We start from the raw sequence: 26,552 nt of genomic DNA, 5'->3' as shown, positions 1-26,552 counted from the left end.
ATGGCTTGATACTACCCAACCAAGCTGGAAACGGGGTCTATCAGCTGAAAGCAATTTACTTTGAAATCCAGCTGCCAGATTTTCCTTCATTTGTTTACTTTTAAATGCTTTTTTAAAAGCCAAAGTACACAAGGCAGCCAAATTGCTGACATGTGTGCCGGGCCGGTACCCCGCAAACGCTGCATTCTTTCATGTCCTCCTGGGCTCAAATCCACTCATGTTTATTTAAAATACATAGAACACTTCAGCACTATTAAGGACCATGTTTTATAGTAAATGGAAAAAGATTTCCTCGCAGGCCAAGGGGAGAGGGAAAGAATCACTTCAATTCAGTTTTGTTCTGCAGCACTTTGCCTACCACACGACAGCCCAGCCACCCACAGCTCGCCAGTGGGCAGCTCAGCACGGCGCCAGCACCTGGTAGCGCCGCGCTGCGGGAGCTGCTCGTCCTCCGTGGTGGCTGGCACCTGGCAGCACCAGGGACACGGGGCTCCAGCAGCACCCAGGCTCAGGCCTCTCGCCCCAGGGACACGCAGGGCAGCTGGCCTGTGGTGGCTGAAGCAAGCCCTGAGATGGGGTTTGCAGTCACCGAGGTTCTCTGCTGCTTCTGAGCCTCTCAGGTGTCCTGCTGCCACCTCCATGCACCCACTACCAGCTCAGCCCAGGCCCCTCTCATCACCTTCCCACGGCTACTCACTTCCCTCGCTCCAACCCCACGTGGCACCGAGCCCCGTTCCACTGCGCCTCGCCCCATGGCAGCAGACACAGGGCAGTGCTTCTCCCCCAGGCACCCAGTGCTGCTTCCAGATCCCTGTACAGACATCAGAAGGTGGCACGGGGAAATTTAGGGCCCGATTTGGAAAAGCAGCTCCAACTGAAGCAGCACCACATCACCCCTACAAGCTGAGGATGCCACCAGCACGGTAGCAACCTGCGTGCCCTCAGCCACGGCACGAGGGCAGCCCTCGCAGGCCGCAGGAGCGAGTGGGGAGGATAGGGATGTGCAGGCGGGCAGGGCCGGGTCTGCAGGAGCTCTGAGGTGGAGCAGGCAGAGAATGAGACGTGGTGGGCTTATTACAACACATCCGATCAAAAACATGATAAAGATGCTGGGACAGAGAGCAAATATTTTAATGGCAATAACAGGTAAATGGGCTATACATGGAAGTAGATACTCAAATTTAGAATTATTAAGTGTATTGATAATGTGGGCATTTGGGGAGGGAAGGAGTGTGGAAGAGATATTTTCTAAGGCTACCTTTCCTTAAACTATCTCTCTGTGGCTGAGATGGCCTGAACTCTACAGGGTAATGTAAGGATGTGCATCTGAAAGCGAAAATGTCAACAAGCAGCAAATAAATCCTCCAGGCTGTTGTCACTACTCGAGCTTAAAGAAAGGCAGAAAAGCAACAAACATAGAAAGAAGCAAGGAAGTGACTTACATTTTTAATTGAATGATCTGCTACCACCAACAGAGATGGACAGTGGAGTTGTGAAAACCTGTTAGCACGCCTCTGGCAGATCTCCTTCCTAAAAGAAACCGCTAGTGACGTAGCCAGAATTGGTCTGTTTTGTTTCGTAGCAAAAAAAAAAAGTACAAGAAAGCAGAAACCTCCACTTATTAACTGTTAATCATTTAGACTGCAGCACCTTCATAGTTTTATTGTAATTAGCCAGACTAGTAAATCTTCAAAAGGATTCCTCCAGTGGAATTCCCAGACTCTGATTATGTCATGCCCTTAACACAAAATCCCACAACTGGTTTCACTCATGGTTAGGAGAAACAAAGGCTCTAAGCGAGTGATGATGGGGAGCAGAGCAGGGTTTGCAAGGACAAGCACTGAGCACTGCGTGCTGGTGCTGCCTGCGTGCTGCGGATGTCTACTTCTGCAGCCAACTCTGCTGCTCCTTGGGTCCCTGCACAGGTTTCCGCACATGGCACAGCTGCGAGAAGGGTTCGGATCTGCGAGCCAGCAGGCAGGAGAGAGCCGTGATGTTCAGGACCGGGGATCACTCCTCCCAGAGTGCTCACAGCGCACTGGGTGCTCAGGGTGCCACTTCGCACCCCGGTCTCTCCTGCAGGGGCATCTCCCGCTGCTGCCAGCGCAGGCAGCATCTGCAGGGGAACAGGGGCTGACGGCCACAGGGCTGAGTGGCCAGGGCAGGGCTGGGCACAGCTCCTTCTGCTTGCTCCGGGGAAGGAGGGCAGCGAGCGGTGGGCCTGTGCCTGCCCTGGCCGTGCAGAGCTTTGCCCCAGACCCCTCGGAGGCACTTTACAAGGGCAGGGACGGTGAACAAGCGAAGGGCGGTGTGTCGGTGGAACCACCCCAGGGCACAGAGAGAAGCAGCACATCCCAGGGCCACACGAGGAGGCAGTGGCAGGCAGCAGGGGGGAGCTGGGCAGCCTGTCGCCTGGCACAGGGCTCTGCCCTGGAGACCGCGCCGCTCCTGGATCGCTCTGTTCTTTCCCCTCCTCAACATGCTGGTGTAAAAGGCAGAAAAAACACGAGAGCTTGTAACAATAAAGAGCACAATAACTGATAGTAAAGACTCCGGCAGCTGTAGGGAGCCAAAAGCTTCTTGGAGGGGGTTGGATGGAAGCTGAGTTTCCCTCCCTGCTTGTATTGTATTTCTTTCCTCTGCCAAAATGTGCTTCCTGAGTCTTGGGCAGAGCTCTCTGCTGCTGACCCTCACCTTCCTCTGTTTAGCCTGGAGCGCAGGCTTGCCACGAGCGCCTGAGGCCGCGCCTGGGGACAGGCAGAGCCTCCCGCTGCGTGCACATGGCCGGGGTCAGGCCCGCTGTCAGCGGCTTCCTGAAAACCGCAGCCAAGTCGGGCCACACCTGACCGCGTCCCTCAGGAGCAGCCGGGCAGGGACCCGGCACGGGAGCCTGCGGAGAGCGGCGGGGGAACGGCTGCAGTCACTGCGGCTGGCGCTGACGGGCTGCGTCCAGTCCTTCTCTCTCAGACAAAGATGGGTCAGGCTCACTCCGCACAGCTGTGAACGGGAGGCAGCGCGAACAAAGCGGAGGTCAGACGGTGCTCGAACCAAAGGGGTAATTCTGACTCCATTAAAATTCTAGCTCCCGTTTGCGTGGAAGCAGAGGGCTGCGCTACTGCTCATAAAGAACTAAACCACCCTCGGGGTGACTCATAGCCCTTAACAGAGCTGCCACGCTGATTTTACAAATATTAGAGCAATGCCTCGAAGTCAGTGTTTTATACATTTTAACCTATCGACTTGGGAGCAGACCCATAGCTCTTTCAGAAAGCTCCCCTTCCCCTGTATTTTATTTCCTTTCTCAGTGCCAGAATCGGAGCCAAAGCCAAGCTTAACAAAGCAACAGGCATGGCCATTCTTCCCAGCCCTCATTTCCCCTGGTGAGATGGGAGAAATTAATTTAAACCCTATCAAAACAGCAAAAGCTGTTCACTATTTTGTGCTGCAGAACACAGCATGAACAAAATACTCGCTTGAACCATCCGCATTTGCCAGCCCAGCCAAGAGCACAAGAACACGCAGGTTGGAATCCTTTTGTTTGGGCATCTGCAGTAGGCAAATGCAGACAAACGTGATCTAAGCTATTTCCCAGGCAGTGAGGGCAGCAGCAACGAGATGCTTGGGATGCAGGCAAGATAGAGGAGCTTTTACCTTATCAAATGCTCTTATTTCTTTTCCCCAAGCCCTCTTATTCCTGGATGCAGTCAGATACAGCAAAGCTCTTCACTCCCACCAGCTTCTGCTTGTGCCCTAGCCCTGCGATAGCCTGAAGCGGCACGCGACCAGCTGAGCAGACTCAGAGCACAGAGGCAATGCAGCACCGCTGCTGTCAACCCCAGATATCACACACAGGAGGAACCTGCACCAGGGCACACATTAGCCTTGCCAACGGTTTTGCAGCGTGTGTAAGGGAGTGGAAAAACTTGCCTTTGTAGCAGAAAAAAAAAAAAAAGGAATAACCCCTGCACTGCCAAGCAAAGTGGTGCTGACGTGCCTCGGGTACTCAGGAACCACCCCCTGCACAGCATCTGGTTGCTGGGCTGATTTACTGCCTTAATAGCCAAAATAACCCTGCAGACTTTTTGCTTCCAGTTTGCTGGGCTGTATTTTCTCAGCTCTTCTTGCCAAGGCACTATTCGAACCACTCTCAGCCACGCAGGAGGTGTCTCAGAACAGTTACATTGAGACCCCACCCAGAAGGGCTCATGCAAAAGCACAGCCATAAAATTATTAACAGGAGGGCAAGGTTACGTTATTAAGACCATTTGGTAAGGTCACGTCCATTCCTCATAGAATAAAGAGAAATAATGGGTTTTTACATGAAGTTAAATATTGCAATTAACCTGCTTCCTGTGTTTGCCTGTCACCCACTGCTAACGCTGGCCCAGCAGGTTCAGAACTGAGCACCATCCTGCCCTCTGCAGTGCCACCAACGCCTCTCCTCTGCATTCAGAGAAGCAAATGGAAATTGCACTGGGATTTCCCAACAACCTCCATCTACTTTAGCTGTCTTAACTTCCTGAACTCACATCAAATGTAATTGAGGTGATCAGAACTTTTCAACCAATTTTTCTTCCTCTTCTCATTTCACTCAAGAGTTTCTTCCATAGTAGAAAAAACAAAGTTGAGACAATGTTCAATTGAGGCTCATAGCAAAGAGAAATCTTTAATCCGTAATCAAGTTTCTATTAGCAATACTGAATTAGCCTTAGGACTTGCACAATGGCAAAATCTTCATCACAAATGCCCAAGACCAACTTAAAGCAGCCACAAGAGGGAGTCTTAAATCTCTTATTAATATCCAGATAGATTCTAGTTTCAAAATGCTTTTACTACAAAGTACACAGCAAGCTTTCAAAAGGGTTTTACAAAGTCATCTCGAACTCCAAATCTTTCTCTCTGGATTCACAGAAGTATCCTTGTTCTGAAGGTAAAGGTTCTTGAAGGTTTTTCATTACTTATGAATGGGCAAAAAAAAAATCCATCTTATCGTAGCTCCATTCTAGAACCACATTGAAATTGAAGGCAGGGGAAGAATACATGAATGGCTTTGTCCTAGCAAATCTCCGTTTACATATGCTCAGGAGGCTAGTTCCACCTAAACTGACTTTTTTTTTTTTTTACAGGAGTGATAATGGCATGCAGCAGGTTTATGAAACTGTTCGGAGAGCTAAATAAAATCAATTCCTTTCCACCGCTTTCTCAGATGAACAATTTGGTGGCTATAAGCAGAGCGGGTGTTGCTGTCGGGTTTCTGGTCTTTCTGGCTAGCAGTACACCTTCTCCAGTCCTTTTGCCTTGCGAGTTAAACAGAACCACTCGAGATCGGAGCTTATCAAACTGCCAGGTATCATGGAGGGGGCCATTCTCTGTGGAACAAGGCTGTCATGCTAGTGCCACCACGCAGTAACTCTGCTGGGCTAGAAATGCACGCTCCTCCCTTACTAAGATTAGAAATCGCAGTACGATTTTTCTCTTGCCATCCGTAATCTGACAGGGAGCAGGTTCTGCCTAATCCAGCCTATGGTGCGGGGCAAGCTACCATGACATTGGCTTGAAATTTTGTTAATTTCACATGTGATTAGAAGCTCTGGCAGAGCTTAGAGACGACAACATAACAAATAACACTTCTCACATTGCCAGTAAAATATCTGTGTTGAATCTGTGCGAGTCTGCTCTCCATCTGCCAAAAAAATGTCAAGATACATTCCTCAAAAATAGTTTTATGGTCTTTACTCAATCTTGACATTCACTTGTTCTAAAGTTCCCAAAAAAACATTACAGCTCCAAAGGGGGATCTATGTTTGAGTAAAGCCACACAACAATTTTGAACAGAAATAGCTACATATAGGCACTGTCCAAAGCACCAAGAAACAGAACTTTGGCAAGACTTTTTTGCAGATTCAGCCAAGAGATAGAGACAAGAAGTAATTATCTCAAAGAAGTTAATGAAAGAAGTGCTCATAGTGCAGCTGAATTCTACTTGACTTTATGATCACTTCATTGTCCTCCTCTGCTGTTCTTTTTTGTTCATTCACCTTCCCACCCCTGCACGAAACTCACGTGGGAATCTAAGCAAGCAGTTAATTCTGACTTTTAAACATAATCAATGCATCATTATAGGATCAACAACCTCCAATCCAAGAGGTAGTAGATTCAGCTGTCATGAAAGATGAACAATCTTAAACCTTTGAGACTGCAGCATAAGTCACCCTTTTTTTTTCTCCTTACAGTACTAGCCAACTTAAGGTTGGGTTTTGTAAGAGGCTGTTTAAAAAAATGTCATCCCCCCACATTTATGAATGTCATTCTGTTCAGAATGAATTAAATGGAAAATACTTTTTAATTATGATTAGGGACTGACTATGGGAATGCCTATGCCTGTTTATTCAAAAGCAGATGTTCAGCACTGCAGTATTTCATACATTATGCTGACAATAGTAAGTTATTAACAAAACGTAGTATCTAAAAAGTCTTTTTGCAGGGTTGCCTAAGTGTTAGAATGGGTCAGCACAGAGATCAGATGTGATACATGTTAACATCCCCAAAAAATGTTTCCTCTACTTGGCCAAACTGCATTTTCACTCACTCAGCTGAATGTAATTAGACCTCAAGCTTGCTGTAATTTCAATCTCTAGAGAAGAGGTTATCTTTCTTCAGAAATACATGGCTGCTCTGAAATGCTGGCAGTCATCTGGAAGGAAAAACCACGAAGGTTTAGACAAGGAGGTGCTAAGACAGCATGATATGTACATTAAAATGCAAACATGTATGCCATAGCACCTGCTTTCTGAGTTTCAGTCAACATACCCAAACAGAAGTAGCAAGAACCCATCAGCCACACAGTACATGAGCTATTTTTAGATAAAGGTTATACAATTTTCCCTCTAGCTCCATGGATCAGAAACATATGCTGCAGCTACAGACCCATTACAACTTAATCCTACCCCAAACAAGGGGATGGTAAATCTTCAGATCCTAATTTCACTGCTAGTCTACTCGAGGAGCAAAATACTATTTGAGCCTGCTATGGTTCAGACTACATCTGGTCTAGAGCAAGCTGAACTGCACATGGCTTTGTGAAAACAAGTTCATTTGTTTTTTCTGACCTTTGTAATACGGTTCTTGCTATTGGAGGGGAAGAGCAGAGGAAAGACTAGATCCACGAAACATGCAACTTCTGGATATTGCAGACAAACTACCTGGAGGAAGCTGCCTTACTCCTCCATCAGAAAGAATCACGGTGAGACTACAGGAAGGATCTGCCCCAAGCCCCTCATGTCAGGCCCTTCAGTCAGCAGATGAGCTACCTTCTCACGCTGCTCAACAGAACAATGCAATCCTTTAAAAGATCATCTTAAAGGAGTTGAAAGTTTACTGTGATTTTGCTGGGGAAGTAGCTTATGCTCCCCATTAAAAACCAATGGGAGCAGCTAACCTGTCTGCGGGAGAAGTAGTTGGTCATTAGAATAAGGATCTGTATGTCAAAAACAGTACTGACCTCGCATCTATCCAAACCCACCGAGACTAAGGTCTTGCTCCAAGACAGGTTTTAGGTAAAAATCTATACAGAAGTAGTCTCTTGGAAAAAATGCACTACTATTGGTTGCAAGATTGTAAGGGAAGACATGGATGACTCATTTGTGCTTAAAGCTTGCTTGATGCAAGTGACAGGGATCTCAATAAGCAAACAAAGTCTCACACCATTTCGATTGTTTAAAGCAGTGGCTGAAGATTCAGGCTATACTCACATGCCTCTCAGACAAGCCTGGCAGCCACCGTTGGGAAACTGACATCACTGTGTTAAGATGGTCCCAAAGGCTATAGGACTGCAGAGACCATAGCACAAAACAGGGAGATACTCACACATCATAGTCGCTAAAAAATACGTTTAAAGAAATCTACTAAGCCATGTAACTTTTTTTTTTTAATCATTACATTTAAAGTTATACCCAACGTGTACTGAACAATTTACATTTGAGAGCAATGTATCTTTGCATTTTAATTACAGGACAGTCTGCCCACTTTACCAGGACCAGAAAAAGAGCCTACTGCCATGTGGAGAAGGCTTCAGCTCTCCTTCAATGGGTGGATTTGGCTCTGGTCTAGGTCTAGAATGATAGACATTCTCAGGGATAGGTCGGTCCGTCTTCACTTTTGTGATCTGGAAAGAAAAAGAAAGGAATGATACAATTTCTCACGGCATTTAACAGAAAAGCTAGATTAAGTCAGAATTTAATATAAGTACCACCAAACCACACTAGGGATACATCACTGATCTGATAAGAGCTCCTATCTGCAGGATACTTTAAATAAACGGAGAGGAGGGGCACTTTATTCATAGCGACATCATAGTTCTACAAACGTGTGAGCCTCACTCCTGAAGGAAAAGTCTATGCATTAGGAAAAGCAAAAAGAGTAACTGGAGTTGTGTGAGAAAAGTCCAGGTCTTCCAGGAAAGCAATGCATGCACTCCCAACTCTAGAGAATGCTAAAAGAGTCCTGCATTTAGCAAAATCCACAATTTTCCAGTGTTGAGATCATACATCACCTTCTAGGTGTGGGAAGTTTGAGACCCGGTCTGGAAAAATGCACATAAGGAAAGAAGAACCCGGCTATCCAATCCAAAAGATAGGAAGTTACCTTAGAGAGGTCTCCCAGCTCAGGTCTCACCCAACCCAACTTCTCTAGCACACAGTTATCAAATACTGCCTGCTGCTTTCGGCATTTACGAAGCTCGTGCAAGTTGGTATAGTCAATGCACGTCCAGTATTCAGTAAATGGCTCTGCACAGTGCGTCTTAATCTTCCTGCAAGACAACACAGAAAGAAAACGTTTAGCAACCGTTGTAGTTTTAATGTTTTCTCTATTGCTCATTCAAGCCTTAACTTGTGCTAAAATGTTTTTGTAGTTGTTGTTCTTAGGAACACTTAAAATCTTCAGAAGTCAGTCTTTAAAGCACCATTAAACAGAACTTAGTACCACCACCACTGTAGTCTGTAGCACTGTAGCTACAAGTAGGGATAGCGATAACTTCACCAATATGTGGAAGGTATTCTTCCTACACAGATGTATGCGGCTCCCCCATATTGGGTGTCTGCTTTGCTAGGTAACATAGTGCACGCTACACAACACTCTAATGCTTCCAAATTAGTTGGAAATCTTAAACTCGAGAAGACACGCTTAGGACAGAGGTTTTTCATTACTGGGTGGCTGCTACACTGGAAGAGGACAAACTTTGAGCTAATTGACACAGCCCTTTACCAGCAACCTAAGATACCAACGCACACCATGACCTATGTTTTTGTCACAAGACATTGATTTCAAACCTACCTAAGTTTTTATAACAGCATGCATACAAAACCCAGGATGAAGTAAAGTTTAGGCTCATTTCCTAGATCCCATAACACAGCTGCAAGGTGCAGAAGCAGCGAGCCTATAACCCCCGAGGGCACTCCTCTGCTAACCTGACAAGCCCCTGGTGCCGCTCACCCTGCAGCTGAGCCCACGGAGCTCTGAGTGAAAGGACAAGCCGAGGTTTAACCACGCAAGTAATAAAATAAGAGCACAACCTTTTCTTCGGCGACTGCGCCCCTCCTCAAGGGCACCGGTCATACCTCCAGGAGCCGGGCAGCGGGAGCGAGACCCCCGCAGGCGGCGGTAGGGCGGCTCACCTGAAGAACTCGAGGGCGCACTGGTTGACCTGGCGGCCCTCGCGCAGGCACCGCCGCGGGTCCTTCTCCTCCCAGCGGCACAGCATGAACTCCTTGTTGGGCCGGTCGCACTGCGAGCCGTAGTGGTGGGCCGCGGCCTTCAGCACGGCCGAGCTGACTCTCACCTGCAGCGGGACAGAGCGGCAATGGGGGCCGGGCAGAGGCCGGGCGAGGGCCGGGGGCCGCCCCGCGGGGCCGCTCACTCACCTCGGGCACCTCGAGCTCCTCCAGCGAGGGCAGCCGCAGGCCGCCCGCCATGGCGGCGCCGTCTCCTTGAGCTCCCCTCAGCGCCCGCCCGGCACGGCGCATGCGCGGCGGCGGGGCGGGAGGGAGGGGAGGGGGGCAGGGCGCGTGCGCGGGAGGCGGGGCTCGGGGCCGCCCCGGCGGCGGCGGCGTCGCCATGGCGACAGCGGAGGCGCCGCCATGGAGGTGACGGGCGGGCGGTGCTGCGGGGGCACCGTGCGCGGCAGGTGGGGGCGGCGGGGCGGGGAGGGGGTGGTGATGAGGGGGGCGCTGCCCTCACTGACAGCCCCGTGTGGCCCGGCAGGATGGAGGGCCGGGGCTCCTACACGCTGCCCACCGGCACCGAGTACCGGGGCGAGCTGAAGGACGGGATGTTTCACGGCGAGGGCGTGCTGCTCTTCCCCGGCGGCGGCAGATACCAGGCGGTCTGGCACCGCGGGGTGCCCGCCGAGGTACCGGGGAGGGGACGGGGGGGGCGGGATCCCCGGGGCTGGCGGGCGGGTGCGGAGCGCTGGCGCCGGTTCCCTGTCCCCCGGCTCGTCCCGTGTCCCCCCGGCTCGTCCGGTGCCCCCCCCGGTTCGTCCCGTGTGTCCCCCGGTTGTTCTGCCCCCCCCCCCCCCGGGCTCCTTCCGTGTCCCCCCCGTTTGTTCTGCCCCCCCCCCCACTTTGTTCTGCCGCCCCCGGCTCCTCCCGTGTCCCCCCCGTTTGTTCTGTCCCCTCCCAGTTTGTTCTGTCCCCCCCGGCTCCTCCTACGTCCCCCCCGTTTGTTCTGTCCCCCCCCCGGCTTCTCCCGTGTTCCCCCCCAGTTTGTTCTGCCCCCCCCCCCCCCCCCCCAGCCATGACTCCCCACTTGTGTTCGCAGGGGAAGTACACTTTCGCAGATGGGCTCGAGTACGAGGACGAGAAATGGCATTACTGCGACGGCTACGACAGGAGGTTTTACACAGAAATCTGCTCCGGCCTCAAGCCCGCAGGTACCGGTAACCGTATCTGTGGTCCTGAGGAAGGAGCCAAGCTAACGGCTCTGCTCCAGGACCATCCGTTGAGCGATGTGCAGCCAGAGCGTGTGGTCAGTTTCGGCCTTACCAGTGCCTCGCCAAACCCCGATGAATAGATTCCCCTTTCCCCTACATTAACCACATGCCTTCAGCATAGACACATTGAACAGAAGCAGTTAACACCCAAGCACCAAACACCAAATAAAGTTTGAACGCACCTACCCCGCATAGCTTTTTAGCAGAAACCACGATGAACGTGTATGTCTAATCTATATTTCTGCAAAAGACTTTAGAAACATATTTTCCCGTAGTTAAAATGTGAAAAGATTTGCGAGGAACAAGTGAGTGAAACATGTAACATAATACATAAAATACTCTTTATAAATAGAATATTTTAGGGATGACGTGTAGTAGTTCTGTGAGGCCAGCAAGACTCTCCTGGCCCCGTTCTGTAGTTTGGGCTCATATTTGTAATGTTGGCTGAGTGGTCTGAGTCACAGGACTTTGAGGAAATCAAAGTGATCTATTTTTACCCCATAAGTTTTGTGCATAATTCCACCATTTTCATTTTCTACATCTGCAAAATTGAAAAAATGTTTTATAAAATTTATTGTAAACCAGTTATATTGTTTTTATAGCAAATGCTTTGGTGATGTAACATTATTTATCTAGACAAAAGCATGAGTACAGAAAAAAAAGCAAAACAAAGCAAATCCTTTGTTGTTGTTGTTTTTAATTCAGGCATTTCTCAGCTTACAAATCTAGATCCTCCTAGAAAAATCCCAGCAGGATGTTACGACTGTGGTGATGGATTCTATAACCCTGAAACCAGAATTGTCATTGACTACAAACTGAGGTTTCTGAGAAACGCAGGTATGATTAACTTCTGCAAGGTAAATTTCAGTAAGTGTATTTGTCATATCTTCTACGATGTATGATTAAAGCTGAAGTTTTTTTAAAAGTCCATGATTGGGTTCTGTTATCACTGAACTAAAATATTTCTTAGGTTTTAATTTTATCAGCTATTTATGTATCCCCAGAGTTGTACAAATCATATTTTGCAAAATTACAATGAAGTAATACATAAAGTTTATTACCATTGAGTACCTTAATCTCAGGAAAATCTTCAATCCCTTCCATTACAATCTCAAGCAAAGGAACTGTACTAAGATGTACATCATTGATCCTGAAAACTAATAAACTGTTGCGATCAGCAAAGAGTTTAAGCATGTGCTTATCTTTAAATGTTAGAACAGTCCACTTTATTTAAATGGGTCTTCGGGCAATGTTTAAATACCTTGCTGAATAGGAAACTTTCTTGGCACCTTCTAGAGCTGCGTTTTGAGTAGAATCTGGCAAATATTAGGTCTTGTGGATCAGTCCCCAAATTAACAAACCTTGAGGAAAATTAGTTCTCATCAAGCCAAAAGAGAAACTTTTCAAATTAAATACACACAGAAGATCCCTAAATGGTTGACACAGGGATAATTCAAAAATGTAATATGACCTGAAGCAAATACTTTGTGTTCTGATTTTTAACCTATCACTTTTTTAAAGTGCAGATTATTTTTTTTTTAAATGAAAATGCTTTTCAAAGGAACCACCCACTTTTTTTTTTCTTCCCCAAACGTCCAAATTGGAAGACGTGGTATTTCTAGAAGACAGAACATTTCAGTTTCAGTGTGCCACAGTTTAACCATTTTGTTGCTTGCAAACTATTTTTCAGCAAATTTACTATTTGTTGAAAAAAAATCCGCTCAGCTCTACTTTCAAGAGCTTTTATAAGTATGCACTGTGATATTGGAGGAGGGAAGTGAAGGGGGGGGCTTAAATGAATTGGAGATACCATCTGCTATAAAATATACCCTATGATACATGGCCTGTTTTATAAACGTTGAATAAAAACTGATCTAGATTATTACAAATGGCATTGATCCAAAATACTGGAATGCAGTGGGCCTACTGATGAGGAAGATAAGCAACATGCTTTCCAAAAACACAGGAACCTACACAGATTAGTACAGGAGGGAACGCCTTGGAATTCAATTTATTGTTTTTTAATCTGTTCTTTGAACTCATTGTCCTTGATGACATTTATCTCAAACTCTACAAATCATATCAATCAATATTCACCAACCAGACCAGCACAGCGTGCAGTCTGACACAGTTGTTGGAGATGTGCTTTGTGTGACCATTCCATTGAAAACCGTGTACACACAGTTAAACTTGTTGATGTGAGCGTGAAGAAGGAATGTGTCATGTAGGCCAGACCCTTCCTCTTAAGAACATGAACACAATTGAAAAACCCGGCACTTGTTCAACATCAGAGGAACTCTTACTGCCCCAGGAGAGATGATTCAGGGCACAAGGCCACTGCAGTTTAAAAAAAAAAAATTAAAAACCCCAGCTGTAAGCAGAAGAAACTGAGGAAGAGGCTGGAATGACAGGGAACAGATCCAGAATTACTCCATTATAGGTTGGGCAGGAAGGAGCAGGAAAACCTCCAGGCTTCCAGCCAAGTCTTGAAAGCATCAAAAGCAGATGGTAGGAAGCATTCAGGAAGTTCTTACAACAGCTTGACAGGTTTACCAAAATGACACTATCTTCCTCAGGTCTGGAAGCAGGCTTTAAGAATACTCCAGTTCTCACCTTTCACCCTGGCCCTATTATGAAGCAATTGCTGATTGTTTCTTGGCTGTTGGGGAAACAGGGCAAGGAACCATACTGCCTTGGCACTGACTTTCCTGCCAAATTGGCAGCATCCAGGTGTCATTCCAGAAGAGAAACAAATAGACTCCATTTGAAATTACTGAGTTTGCTTCCACCGCTTCTTTGTCAGGATGAGTGTTTGTAGAGTACCGTAGAGACTCCTGTTAAATTTGGCAAGCTTTGCATTTCACTAGCATGGAGGTCTGATCCTCATTTACTTAAAGCTCTTACTGTTAAAGCAGTGCAAAGGCCCATCATGAAAATATAATCAGGTCCAGGGACCGAAATGACAGCAACAGTTTTGTTATACTTTTTATCTAGCAAGGTTTTCCAAATTCTCATTGCAATCTTGCAGTTATTACTCCATCCCTAAACCTCCATTTCCTTGGGGATGCTCAAATTTCTCTTGATTCCTCATGCGTTCTTCAATCTTTTCTTTTTTTTTTCTTGTATTGTGAAGTACACAAAATTGGACACATAAATAAGAATAGGAATACTCATTTGTAAGAAGATACGTTGTTTATTTTGAATAGGCTCTGGGACTAGCCTCCTGTTTCACTCAGAGTATTCCCCCCTCAAAAAAATTGGACTCCTAGCATCTTTGTAACTGAGTTCAGTCAATAGAAAGATGGGAAGATTTCCCGTTTTTTCAGTGAAAAGTAGGAAATATGTGACGTTATGTTTAATTCAAAGCAGGGAGGTACAAGAAGAGAAATGATCCAGATTTTAGGACCCACAAATATTGGAGAGGCCCATAACTTTCAAAGAGAAAATACTGTCAGAAATAGAAGGCTTGTTCTACTGAGGAAAGGATGATAGGAGATTGCCTGAGTCACCTTTCTTCTGATGAAAAGCAAAGATACGTCTGATGAAAATTGATGTTTCTCCTGCACCTACCCTGATGCTGGGTTAAATAGTATAAATCATACTACAAAAAGCAAAAGCATGATAATATTTGTGCTTCTATTTTCATGTTCCATTTTTAGGCTTAATTAGTATGAATATGGTGCATAGGGTAGCTTTCTATACTGCAGTCAATGTTACCTGAAATACATGCATCTCTTCATATAAGATCAAGAACAGGAAGACCCAGAGTCAGACTTTACACTTTAAACTCAGTAAGGTATCTGAATTAATATACATGTAACTAAGAGCAGGATTAGGCCCAGAAAACCAAGGCAACTGCTTATTAGGAGGAGTGATTTTGGTGTTGCTGCAGTCCCAAACCAGCCAGCAATCAGCTTAGGATTTCTACAAGCCTGAAAGTCTCATAAAAAGCAGCAGGGAAAGTCCTGCTGCTTCAGGAATCATTATAACCTGAAAAGGTCAAGACTCAAGAATATAATTTTATTCTAGTTTTAAGAAGACTGGTTTTAGGACATCTGAGGTTCCTTGGTTTTGAGGCTGACCCAACTCCACAGGCAAGTTTGAGAACACATTTTAATTCTAAGTCTTAGTAATCATGGCCTTAGAGTTTCCTCACATTGTTACCTTGGGATGAAGGTTCTCATGCTTGGTCTGAAAGAATTTAGAAGCAATTTTTTTGAAAGTCAGCAGAGATCTATTAATCCATTTCAGGCTTATCCAAGTATGTAAATCCATGAGATAAATCTACATTTAGACTTTTTTTTTTTTTGTCTTAAAGCTCAGAAGTGACTTGCACCAAGTGCTTTCTGAGAAAAGTAGACTTTGACTTGTCTGAAAAATGTAGTGCAGAAACAGAGCCATAACCACTCAATAATTACGCAGGGTAATATTTCTGTACCTACCCTCATGTACCCCAAATACATGCAGATGTTTGCGTGCTCTTTCTCATAAACTACTGGAGAATTGGGTGTGGGATGAGGACCTGGCAATTTTTCAGGCCTGGAGTATTTCTGGAGAGAAGACAGCAAGTTTAACTTAAAGTTGACTGTGGTGCAGGGGATAAAAAAAAAAAAAAAGAAAGGAAAAAAAAAAGATTGACTGCACTAAGGGATCATGCACTGAGCTTTATTCCCTGTTCTTCTTTGAAATTGCCCATTCTGATGATGGAGGGAGTGGATGAACAGTCTGATTCCAGGCTAGTCCCTAGTCATTGCCTAAGAATGTAAGAGTTGTTTTGGCAGATGCCCTTAGCAGTGGAGAGGAAAGCCTCAGCAATACACATACACAGGGAATATAGTATTTTTGTTCGAATGAATTTAGCTTCCCATAGATTTAAATGTCTACTTATAACACAGGACCATTTAATCTTTTGTACATTTGTTTCTTTTTTATTTGACTTAAGATACTGAATTTAGATGAGGTTTAGTTCCTACATATTGAAACTCTTAAAAGCTCTTCAAATAATTGTTCTTTGGATACTTGTTAAGCTAAAGAAATCAGTTTTGATCGGCAGTAAAAGTTCATGCTATTTTAAGTGCAATGCTATAGCTATTTTCTGTTGTATATTTAATCATTTTGAATTATATGTCATGTAAAAGATTTTAGCTCTGGGGCATTTGCCAGATGGCTGATTCTGCATTTCACACAACAAAAGAAATAATGTTTGTGTAAAGCTCTTAAAAATAGTTGGTAATCAGTATATTCTACAACGAATAGGATCCAGACCTGTTTGAAAAAAAAAAAAAAAAACAGCTTTTGCAGAAATTAATTTAGAGAATTTGGTCTCTACCTCTGGGCTCTGAACAAAACAAATTGTGTCTATTGTTTGCTGATTTTTTAACATTTGAGAAGTTAACTGAATTGTAAATTTCATGTATTTTTATGATAAATGCCATTTATTGCACTCCATTGATCTTTTTCTCTTTACTTTGGCTAGCAAACTTATTTCTGAAAAAAGGGTTTTATAAAATAGAGAGCCAATACTACTCACCATTTACACCAGTCAAGCATGTGAAAGTCAGAAGCCCTTTGCTTTTCTTCCAACAGTTGAAGCTCTTGTCCTTCTCACGTTCTCCTCTGACTACAGCTGACCCATCTTTCTGGCCTGTTTTATACAAATTCCTCCAAAATACCTTTGCAAGAAGTATTTTGTCTCTCTGCCACTGCACTCAGCTTGTTTTTTTACCCTCAAGGTTCTACACGAGTCCATACAAATTCACCGTTTGGTCTTGTCTCCTCCATCTCCCGTATACTTTTTTTCCCTTGCAGTTAGTCCTAGGATAGCTTTTCTGCCCACATTCCTATAAAACCACAGTTTTCTGGTACTTGCTTTCCAGACTCATTACTTCTGTGATAGTCAGAAGCCTTGAAAAATATTACACTAAGAGGAAGGTTAGAAATTCTATCGTAACACTTTCATCTGGATCTCCAAGTGTCTCTTGCCTATTTCCTGCTATTTTTTTTAGATAGATAGCTTTTGGCCCGATGTGAGAGCTTTGGACCTAAATAATCCACAGTGCTCAACAAATAAATTAGTTGAGGACCCAAATGTTAGGAGGCAGAGAGGCAGAACATTAGCACATATCGTACTGGAGACAGCTGAATGGGCATGACAAGAGAATGAATGTTGAAGACAAGATGGCAGAAGGAAATTGAGTCCGCTTAAAGAGAAGATCCCAACTCCTAAGAGAAGTAGCTTCATATCTTTTATTATTTTACCCTAAACACCTTTTTTAATGTTGGACTGATTCTCCTACCCTTTGTCTGCTCTTTTCCTTTCTTTTTATGTAGAAATGCATTAAGATCAGGCACATTTTGAATGCCATTGCAAAATGCATACTTACGTCCTTCTCAGTATCAAAGTATATTCAGGTGACCAGCATAGTTAGAGACCCCTCGTTTGTGTAACCAAGAAAATATTTTTATATTAAATTTGGTTCATGTGTTTTAATAAAAAATATCCTCCATTCAGTAAAATAGATTATTAAACAACATGATTTATATTCAACACTATAACCAGCAACAGTAATATCAATATATGCATCATGATACAGGAATTTCAGTAGCTATAGCTTTTGCAACTATGTTGTTCCTTGTGGTTTCCTGGTCTTAAAATACTTATCGTTTTGAAAACTGTGAAAGTTTCAGCTCCGAATAGTGGTATGCCAAGAAAAACAACTTTGTTTGTGTGCTAGCCATCCCATTGTGAATCCATTAGACAGGTTATACACAATTCTTATAGGCACTTATAGTCAGCTATACAGTTCATGCGCAAACAAGTTTTACAAGACATGGAAAGTTCATTTTTGGGCCATTTTGGAATTACAGTAATTAAATGTAAATGGAAGGGTGAGAATTTGTGGGTGGAAGCAAAGGTTAATTGAAAACATGTTTTCCATTTTCTTGCCAGCCTTGATGTTGGTGAGGTCAGACACAGTAAGGAAAGTGGTGCTAGGGACCCAGAGGGGCAGTGGAAATGAAAGGGGTGTGCCAGGCAGGCAGAATCCACGGCTGAGATGCTATCACATATGATTGTAATTGTGCAGTGGAAGAACATGATAAACTGCACTGCGGGTGATGGGAGGAGTCAGGCATGTGAAAGAATTAACTGATATTGTTGTTTACAATGTTCTGTGTGTGCCTGGCCCTCTACAAACAGAGAGGAAACTCAGCTCTAGTTCAAGGATTGTCTACTGTAAACACCCGCTCTGACAAACCGTGTTCATGGAAAGCTGCTCTGACACACGGCCGTGCCTGCACAGCTACAGGGGTGTGCTGGAGTTGTGAGCCTCCGATTGTCCCGATGGAGGGATGTATCATGGCACAGCTACTTCCCTCCTGGCTCACACGGCTTTGAACAGCAGCAAGAGAGAACAAAGGGACGATGCACACTCATGCCTGGTCCCAGCTCACCGTTGGGCAGAGGAAGGAGCCAAGGATCTGAATTTTGGAGTGCAGCAGGAGTAGCACATGGAGCCTCCGCTGTAGATAAAGCCTTTAAGACACCAGAACCACATGCAGCTGCAAAGTGCAGTATGAAGGCCTAACGCAGTCAGACCAGAGTGTGTGGAAGGCTCTTAAGGTGAACAGTATAGCTTTTTCCCTGGGTGAGCCACTAAGCATTCTAGTTTCAATGCAATGCATCCTCCTGTGCGCCTCTGGGTGGCTTCCTGAGAAAGCACTAGGTAGAGGGCAAATCCTGAAGCCTGCAGACAACAGTGCTCTTTGCTGGCAGTCTGCACTCTGCATCACGGCAGACACCTAAGCATGAAGAGTCCCAAGAAATCTCTCACAGCTGAGGTTTCCAGAAGCAATACAGAAATGTGATAGCTAGGAGAAAACCATTCTAAACTTTGCAATATGCATTTAATATAGAAAGACTAAATGCACCTAAATTACAGTGTATTTTCAAGCCATCCTTTGGAAGCACCCTGAAGCAAGCCCACCCTGAATTTTCAGCTGTTTCTAATCCCCCTTGAGAGAGAAAATGGAGTGTGTAGTTGGGGAAGTCTCTTCTGCCACTATTAGCTGAACATTGGATATTAAGCAAGTGGTTTCATTTTGCAGAAACATTGAGCTCAAATCCACTGTTTTGAGGGGGCTGCAGTTTGAGCTCACCTTGGAATACACCTGACAGCATTTCTGACATACACTGCTTGAATTTTGTTGCTATTTGCAGCTTCCCCTAAAGCCGCTCAGAACAAGGAAGAAACTTGCAAAGTAGTAGTTAAGAAGAACTAATACAAAAGTGGCTACTTACAGAAACACAGTAGGACCAACAGGCTTAATTGGGTCTAAGTTGCCTAAAAATTCTCTGTCCCTGCTGACCACATAGACAGTATCTAACAGCAGATCACTAGGATTTCCACCCCAAGGCAATCATCCACTGGGGAAAGATGGTGTTCTGGGGGTGGGTTGTGCAGGTGGCTAGCAGGGTTGGCCTCATATGCTTTGGGCCTGCTTAATGAAAACAGCTTGAATTAATCATATAAATTAAAGAGGAGCTGTCTCAGTTTGGGCTGGCTGAGGATGTGGCTCACAATATTCAAAATATATTTTGTGGGTTGTAGAAAACTGATTTTTTTTTTGGTTGAGGCGTAAGGAAATAATTCACAAGAATCAATCAATACTTACATATATTTTAGCAGCTCATCCATTAAGATCTAACTCAATCTCTCTCTCTTTGAAGATTTCAATTGTATGTCATGATAATGATCATTATATTTCACTAACTTTTGAGTAAATAACTTGTTATTGTTTACTAACTGAACAGGGAGACACCAGACTGCAATAAAATTTTTAGCCAAACCTGTTTTCTTTACCTTCAAACGTAAACATTAGTCTTGTTTCAGCAAAGTCTGTTCCATGACTGTATATTCTACTGAGGAAAATCTTAAAAAAATGGATAAACTTGTAAAGATAAAAATGCTGACACAAAATTCAGCACACAACGTGAAGAACCCCATACTACCTAATTGTGCACAGGGTGATAATTTACCACTGATTAAAGAGTTTGTATTTTTTTCAAATCTTTTTTAAAGGGAAAATTACTTCTGAAGGTGAAGATGTGCTTAGACAATCATATTAACATATTCAAACAATCGCAATTTGCAAAATAGTAATTACAACTCACTATCTGGTAGCATTAATCAAACTTCAAGGTTTAATTCCATTTTAAATATTGATGAAATGTGATTCTCCAATCTAACCCTGGTGTTGCAGGGTTATGGAAGCAGCCAGTGACAGAAAAAGAGGAACGTGTAGTTAACAAGCAGCTGCCACAAAGAAGGATCGGCATCTGTGATTTAAATTGTTAGCTGCACAGTCAGGTAGAGTGTAAAAAGGGTAGTCAAGAGGCTGTTAAGTCCATTGCTGCCAATTACTAACAATCAGGGAGGAGCTTTAAGACTTGTTCAGTACAATAAACCCAGTTTGTCTTGTTTCAGGGGTTACTACTGAAGAGGTTGCAGCTGCACTGATTCAAATAGCCCTAAAACTACAGTAATTATCAACCAGTCTTCTTTAGTGTAGCAAAAGTATGTTTTACCATAGCTTAACTCTTTACATTCTAATATTTCTCCGTCTCTTCTCACATAGCTAGCCCCAGAGCCATTCTGATGTCTGGTTTTGTGGTTCTTCTAGCTATGCTGGATCAAAGCTTTCATTTCCCCTTACCTAGACCAAGGAGCAGTTGTGCAGTGTGCTTGGGTTGGATGGCAGCTCTGGGATTTGCTTTAGATTATTTTTTTCAATATTAAGTCATTACATCTATTATTCATTTTCATATATAAAGTTGAAATTCATATAGCTCATTCAGTTTTTGCAGCTGATTAAACTATATGCAAGTTAAGCAGTGTTTATGAACATGAATTTAATTTGCCTGGGCTCAGATTGCTGCATGAACCGAGATGTTTTGAGACTGGTTTGTGGAGGCTAAAAGCCCTACCACAATCTGCCTTGTGTGCTTTCCTAGGAGATCATGAGAATATAGAGTGCAGAAGGAAACAACTTAGGCAAAGCAAGGATGTGGTGGAAATCCATGATACAAAGCCAAGTGTAGCATCTGCCTTTCTTAGTGCCTATAGCCCTGATGCTAATATGTGACTACAACACATTTCTCACTAGGAAGGTGAACTGATTAGTACTTGGTGAGACAATTATATCATTACCCAAATATGAGCTAGATAGTGCTGACATGTAGCATGTGTAGAGTTTGTTTATTCCTTCACTGTCATAGAAATAGGCAAAGTTTCATTTCCTTGCGCTTATTACAAGCTCAGATTAAACTATTTTTCTTAGTCAGGGAGATCCCAGCTAAAACCGCAGAGATAACCGGACTGGACAACGTCTGTCATAGCCTAGGCTCACGTGATCACATCATTACAGGGCCGGAACACCTAGTGCATAGAACAAAAGCCAGCACATTGATTATGGCTTTGATGTTGTTTTTAAGAAAGCTTAAGGACCACATTTGCATTCCTGCTGCAGCCCTCAATGGAATCTCTGCCTGTGTAAGGATTGTGTGGTCTTTAAGCAAGATTCTCTGCTTATCTTTTTAATTTTCTTTTTAGCTTATTTTCCAGCATTTATTTTCTCCTAGTTTATGCCTGAAAAAGAAATGTGCCATAAATGGGGTGTATTGTTACAGAGCTATTGATTCAAAGTAAATAACACAGAGCGTGAAAGAGGTGTCACGTCAGTGACACAGAGAAAGACCAGTACTTAGGTACGCTATCAAAATGGTAACTGTTTTACAGTCACTAAGGCAAGCCTACAGCCTGGGCTGTTGGAACAACTGCAGTCCAAGGGTGTTCTCTACCCCATGCACGGTCACTGGGGCATGGTCAGCTGGCACAAGCAGCCACGTTGACTAGAGACCAGTGGCTGCAGGCAAAGACCAGACTGGGGAAGTGGCTCCTAGGAAAAACCTCCTGAGATTCACAGACTTTTCTGACTACCGTTTGTCAAGGGTGTCAGACAAGTGCTGCCATTTAGACAAGGGATGAATGCTTTGGCACAGACCTCACTCTAGCCTGCTTTTACCAGGATGCCAATAGAGCTCCTCGTGAGCAGCACCTTATGAGAAGGGAAGACCTGCACTCAGCTCACTTGAACAGAAAGGAGAAATAGGGAAGGGCAGCATCAAGAAAAAAAAGAAAACAAAAAAAAAAGGAAAAAAAAAAAGAAAGGAACAACAACAAAAAAAGAGAGACAAAGCTGACTTGATTCAAAACCCACTGGAGTCAGTAAGATTTAGCCACATGCTTACTGTTGTACATCAAAACTAGTTTGTCACATACCCTTCTGTGACCATTCACTTCTGAGATGAGCACAGTTGTATTCCCAGGACCTTCCTACCTTTACGTTTAAAATGCTACCATGTCACTTTAACTGAAAGGTACAACTCCCCAGTCAAAAGGTTTCCAGGAAAATTTGACTCCTTACAAGCAGCGTTCTTCCTTCTTGATCTGTTTTGACCTAACTGAGCATGGCTCTCAGCTGTGCAAGGTGGGATCATGAGCTATGCCAAGTGGTGTTCACAGCACCACGATTACAGCTCCCTCTGCTCCATCTTTCTTGTAACCATCTGGGCTTTCAGGTAATAAAGGCTGCTACAAAACCTTACAATCTAGGAGGAAGCAAGTGAGAAGCACATGTCACAAGCAGATAATGTGAATTTCTTAAGAGAGTGGTAAACACAAGAAGCAACTCTAATATATTTCATTTATACAAAAATAAATACAGGTATTGTTTTAAGGAATACCTTGATTTTTCCCATGGCTTTTTGAAGTTTGTTTTTTCCTGGTCTACTAGACAGATCACTTTTCCCCTAAGCAAGTGAAAAAAGAAAAGTCTGCAGAACAGTTTTTGAAGATAAGACTGTTTAAGTCCCTGGAATAAAGAAGCCACAACTTATATTTGCCATGTTATTTTTTTTTGTAATCATACACAAAATTTCTATTCAAACTTTGCTGGACAGTTGTTTTTTCCTACATTGTCTTTGTTGTTTTTTTTTCTTTTCACGCTATTATTCTCTGAGAATATGACAGACATGAATACTAACAAGGGACACAGAAGATGATCTATAACACGTCCATCAGTACTATATCAGCTTATTTATACCGATCATAACGTACATTTCAAAAACAGCACCGAAAGAAAAACTGAAAGAGAAGAACTTAGGCTTTGACTGTAGATTTTTCATTACCTTCACTTTTCATAACCTGACAAGCAATGCAGACATAGTATTCAAAAACGTGTAACTTCACTTCTGATACTTTCAACATATTTCCTGCAAATGGTCATAAAAAGTCCAGAAAAAGCATAAATTTCAGTTCTGCCTAAGTTAATCCTATCAAACAGCTGAGTACTCAGAATCATTGCCATGTATCCAGTGTCTCCTGCCTTGACACATTCCAACACAACAGCACAAAATCTTTTCAAGAAACAAAAATGTGTTCTAAGAGATGCCAATGGCTAAGAACGGATATTTTTTTCCTCAAAGGAAAAATTGTTTGTGCTGGACCCTGGTAATGCAAAAAGCAGGTGTGAAATGGTGATATTTGGCCTTCTCTTTCTCTCCCTTTTAGATGATGATGAGCATGAGTGGATCCTTCGGACCTGCCGGAAAGCTGAGGATGAAAAAACTGGGCATAAACCTAAACCATGAAAATGGGTTTTGCTAGACAATAATAATCCAAAGCAGGTAATCTGATTCACAATAAGTCTAATTTGTCCTCGCAGATTTATATCACCCCTTCCCTCTACAGGAATGTAATCTTTTCGTCATCTTTGTCAGCATAAACAAAAATGGAAATAATCATTTAATCAGTCATGCTGAGAAAAAGCCATGGAAAAAGAGCAGACTGTACTCACAGTAATATTCCTGAGAGGTGTGTAGTGTAGTATATATACACGTTATTAAGCTTGAAAACAATTTGTTAAAAAGAGTGCCTCAGATTCAGTGTTGAAGTCATTCAAATCCATCTTAATCAACATTATTTTCCCAGATTTTAGTTAGCTGTCCTGGTGAATTCCTTTCCTCTCTTTTTGCTCAGTACTTTGATATTGATTGATCATTGTAATAATGTACACCAGAGGTATTCTTTAATGACTGGTTTGCTAACTAGGAAATTATATCCATTTACTACGAACGTTTGTTGAACTCTCCTGAAGCCAGAGTTTAACAAAATAATAAAAGAGGAAAACTGGGTGGGTTGCTGCTTGATTAGTAAGCCAGAAAGTATTTAAAAATAAAATAAAATGGAATTACATCATTTTCTGGATGTAAGTGCCAGCACTTCTACTTGCATTAACTTTATTTATTACACAAATAAGACATTTACAAAGCACAACATTAAAAGTATGTAACAAAACAGACATTGGTTTTACAAAAAAGTGCTTACAATTTAGTTTTAATTTTTAAAATAAATATTAGTCTTGACTGTCCACTCATTTAGAGAATTTTTTAACCATTGTAGCCAAGACATGCATAATTGCAACATGCTACAACAAAATGATTGGCTGATGAAATAAAACCGATGTGTCTATAGTTGGCATCCTACAGATATATCACTGATAGTAGTGCAGGATTGATTCCCACTCCCCCATCCCAACTAGTAAGTTGTGTAAGCACCTTTAGCTAGGGCATTGGGGTTAACCAGCGTGAGCCAAAAGAAAAAAAAAAGGCAATAAAATTGTAAACCATTCCACTTTCAGACCCTCACCATATTTAGTTACCTTATTAAATTCGAGTGAAAAGCCTTTCACTGCCTATCTTCACTGGATTTTGTCTGCAAAAGTTTTTGTAAATAGCAACTGGAAAAAGTTTAATACATGGAGTCTGCATTGCTGCACCAGGACTTATTTGGCAATTACTGAATAAACGAAGAAAACAAGAATGAGTTTTACTTTTTTTTCTTTCTTTCTTTCTTTTTTTTAATCTACAGACAGGAGATGAATGCAAATGACCTGAGATAAGGTTTGGTTCAGTGGCAATAGTCAGTGTGAAATACATTGTGAAACAACGTATTGAATAAATTAGAGAATTTCTTACATTCTTGGTAGAGTTGAGTATTTTCCATACACATAATTAGCTCTAAAACTGCACAAGCTGAATTGCTTCCAGTTTTTGCGAACAATTTGGGCTTAATATGAACAGAGCCTGATTTCTGAATTAGCAAAGCTGCTCCTGGCTACTTACGGGGGGAGCTGCCCTCGGGCAGGGTCTGTGCGGTGCAGGTCGCTGTGAGCACAGCGCGGCTGGGGAGAGACCTCCGCGTTACCCTGCACTTTGCACGTGGTCCCGTCCGTGGTATCAGCTACAAAAACTTTGACATACAGTACATTTCACAAGTGGTTCTCTTGGTCAGTGACTAAGCTGATATTTAGCAGATACACAGTTAATAGCCTCCCTTTCACTGCACTGCTGAGACAGAAGATAAATGCAACAGACTGTTTTCTCCCTCAACAAAACAGTTGTGGAAATCTCAAGTACTGGGGGATGTCAGGTCAAGTTACAGCCTGAGGTCTCTCCTTCAGCCTTAAATTGGACAGCTACCCATTAGTTTATAGCACTAAGTCCACAACTAAACAATCATTCCAATGCGCGAGCACAAATGGAGAAGAAAGTGGGGCCCTGGTGACCCCGCCAACCACCCCCAGCATCTGAAGGCCATTTCACGCGGACACAGCATGCCATGTACACCCCGCAGCCACCCATGCCAGGAAGCAGCACTCACAGCCAACAAAAGGTCTGCCAGTCCTTTCGCTCATTGCTACAGACAGGGAGAAAAGTGGCAGGAACGGGAGCAGCTTGTGACTGTTCCTGCCCCACGGAGACACTTTGGAGTGGTGGTTCCTGCCAGGCCACGCGTGTGGGAGTCCCTTGTCATGGGTCACACGCTGGAAGCGGTTATTGGCGTGTCAGGAGGTGACGATAATACTTTGCGGACCTAATTTCCTCCCTCCTTCCAAATGTTGTTTTAAATGGGGGGGTAGAGCTGCTAGCTGCAATTAGAATACTGGCCTAACTGTCTGAATACTACCATCACTCTCCCTGCTTTATATACATACACACACACAGAGGTATGTATGTATTTGTTCCAACATGTATCAGCGTGTGCTTGTATTCGGTTATTCCTCAAATCAAGAGATCTTGGTGGCCACCTCAGCAGATATCCATGTCTCCTCACACAAGTCCCTGAGCAGCCCGCGGTGACCGTGCAGGGCTGCCAGCGCCCAGCGGGCCCGGCCTGGTGCCACCCGCCCAGCTCAGCCGCCACGGGCTGCTGGAGATGGATCTCCCCGAGAGAAAAACACGTGTATCTACGGCTTGAACCGAAAACAAGTTATGCAACTGTTGGATTCCTGTCGTCTGTCCTGCAGGCACCGCTTAGTCACGTCACGCACTAACTGTGGCTCATGGTAGGCTTTCACATTCTTGGAAATGCCGTGCAGACACCGAGCAGCAAGACAGACCCGTGTGCTCACGTGGAGAGAGGTTTTGTTATCGGCCTGCTCT

General features: G+C 43.8%; 3 protein-coding genes across 11 annotated transcripts in view; 2 read left to right on the top strand and 1 right to left on the bottom strand.

Moving 5' to 3' along the window:
• MORN5 (MORN repeat containing 5) overlaps nt 1–25,086 on the top strand; it is a 173,696-nt gene extending 148,610 nt beyond the window's left edge. Inside the window, exons 1-6 of one of the 7 annotated variants that reach the window (XM_035555485.2) lie at nt 10,077–10,183; nt 10,261–10,408; nt 10,819–10,930; nt 11,696–11,827; nt 23,620–23,735; nt 24,979–25,086. In XM_035555485.2, the coding sequence (XP_035411378.1) occupies nt 10,137–10,183; nt 10,261–10,408; nt 10,819–10,930; nt 11,696–11,827; nt 23,620–23,699 (519 nt within the window). In that variant the 5' untranslated portion in view covers nt 10,077–10,136 and the 3' untranslated portion in view covers nt 23,700–23,735; nt 24,979–25,086. Of the gene's footprint in view, nt 1–10,076; nt 10,184–10,260; nt 10,409–10,818; nt 10,931–11,695; nt 11,828–23,619; nt 24,931–24,978 lie in introns of those variants that run through there. The other 6 variants (XM_050714571.1, XM_050714573.1, XM_050714569.1 and 3 more) reach the window with 6 other exon arrangements.
• MRRF (mitochondrial ribosome recycling factor) overlaps nt 1–26,552 on the top strand; it is a 217,363-nt gene that overhangs the window by 148,616 nt on the left and 42,195 nt on the right. The gene's annotated exons all lie outside the window — the stretch shown is intronic.
• On the bottom strand, nt 7,915–10,031 carry NDUFA8 (NADH:ubiquinone oxidoreductase subunit A8). Its single transcript, XM_035555487.2, has 4 exons — nt 9,921–10,031; nt 9,675–9,838; nt 8,644–8,809; nt 7,915–8,164 (listed from the first exon to the last, which is right to left on the bottom strand). The coding sequence occupies exons 1-4, from the start codon at nt 10,020–10,022 to the stop codon at nt 8,027–8,029; spliced, it is 570 nt and encodes a 189-aa protein (XP_035411380.1). The 5' UTR covers nt 10,023–10,031; the 3' UTR covers nt 7,915–8,026.

Source organism: Cygnus atratus, chromosome 19, assembly GCF_013377495.2.
Source record: "Cygnus atratus isolate AKBS03 ecotype Queensland, Australia chromosome 19, CAtr_DNAZoo_HiC_assembly, whole genome shotgun sequence".
NCBI classification, from domain to species: domain Eukaryota; kingdom Metazoa; phylum Chordata; class Aves; order Anseriformes; family Anatidae; genus Cygnus; species Cygnus atratus.
Note: the sequence above shows the minus strand (reverse complement) of the source record. Positions and strands in the feature narration are given on the sequence as shown.

Bases quoted from the DNA above. Each gene is read 5' to 3' on its own strand.
- NDUFA8 (XM_035555487.2), bottom strand. From the start codon at position 10,022: ATGCGCCGTGCCGGGCGGGCGCTGAGGGGAGCTCAAGGAGACGGCGCC. The intron at 9,839-9,920 runs GTGAGTGAGCGG...GTCCCGCTGCAG, and splicing joins AGGAGCTCGAGGTGCCCGAG to GTGAGAGTCAGCTCGGCCGT. The intron at 8,165-8,643 runs GTAACTTCCTAT...TTTTCTTTCCAG, and splicing joins AGCTGGGAGACCTCTCTAAG to ATCACAAAAGTGAAGACGGA.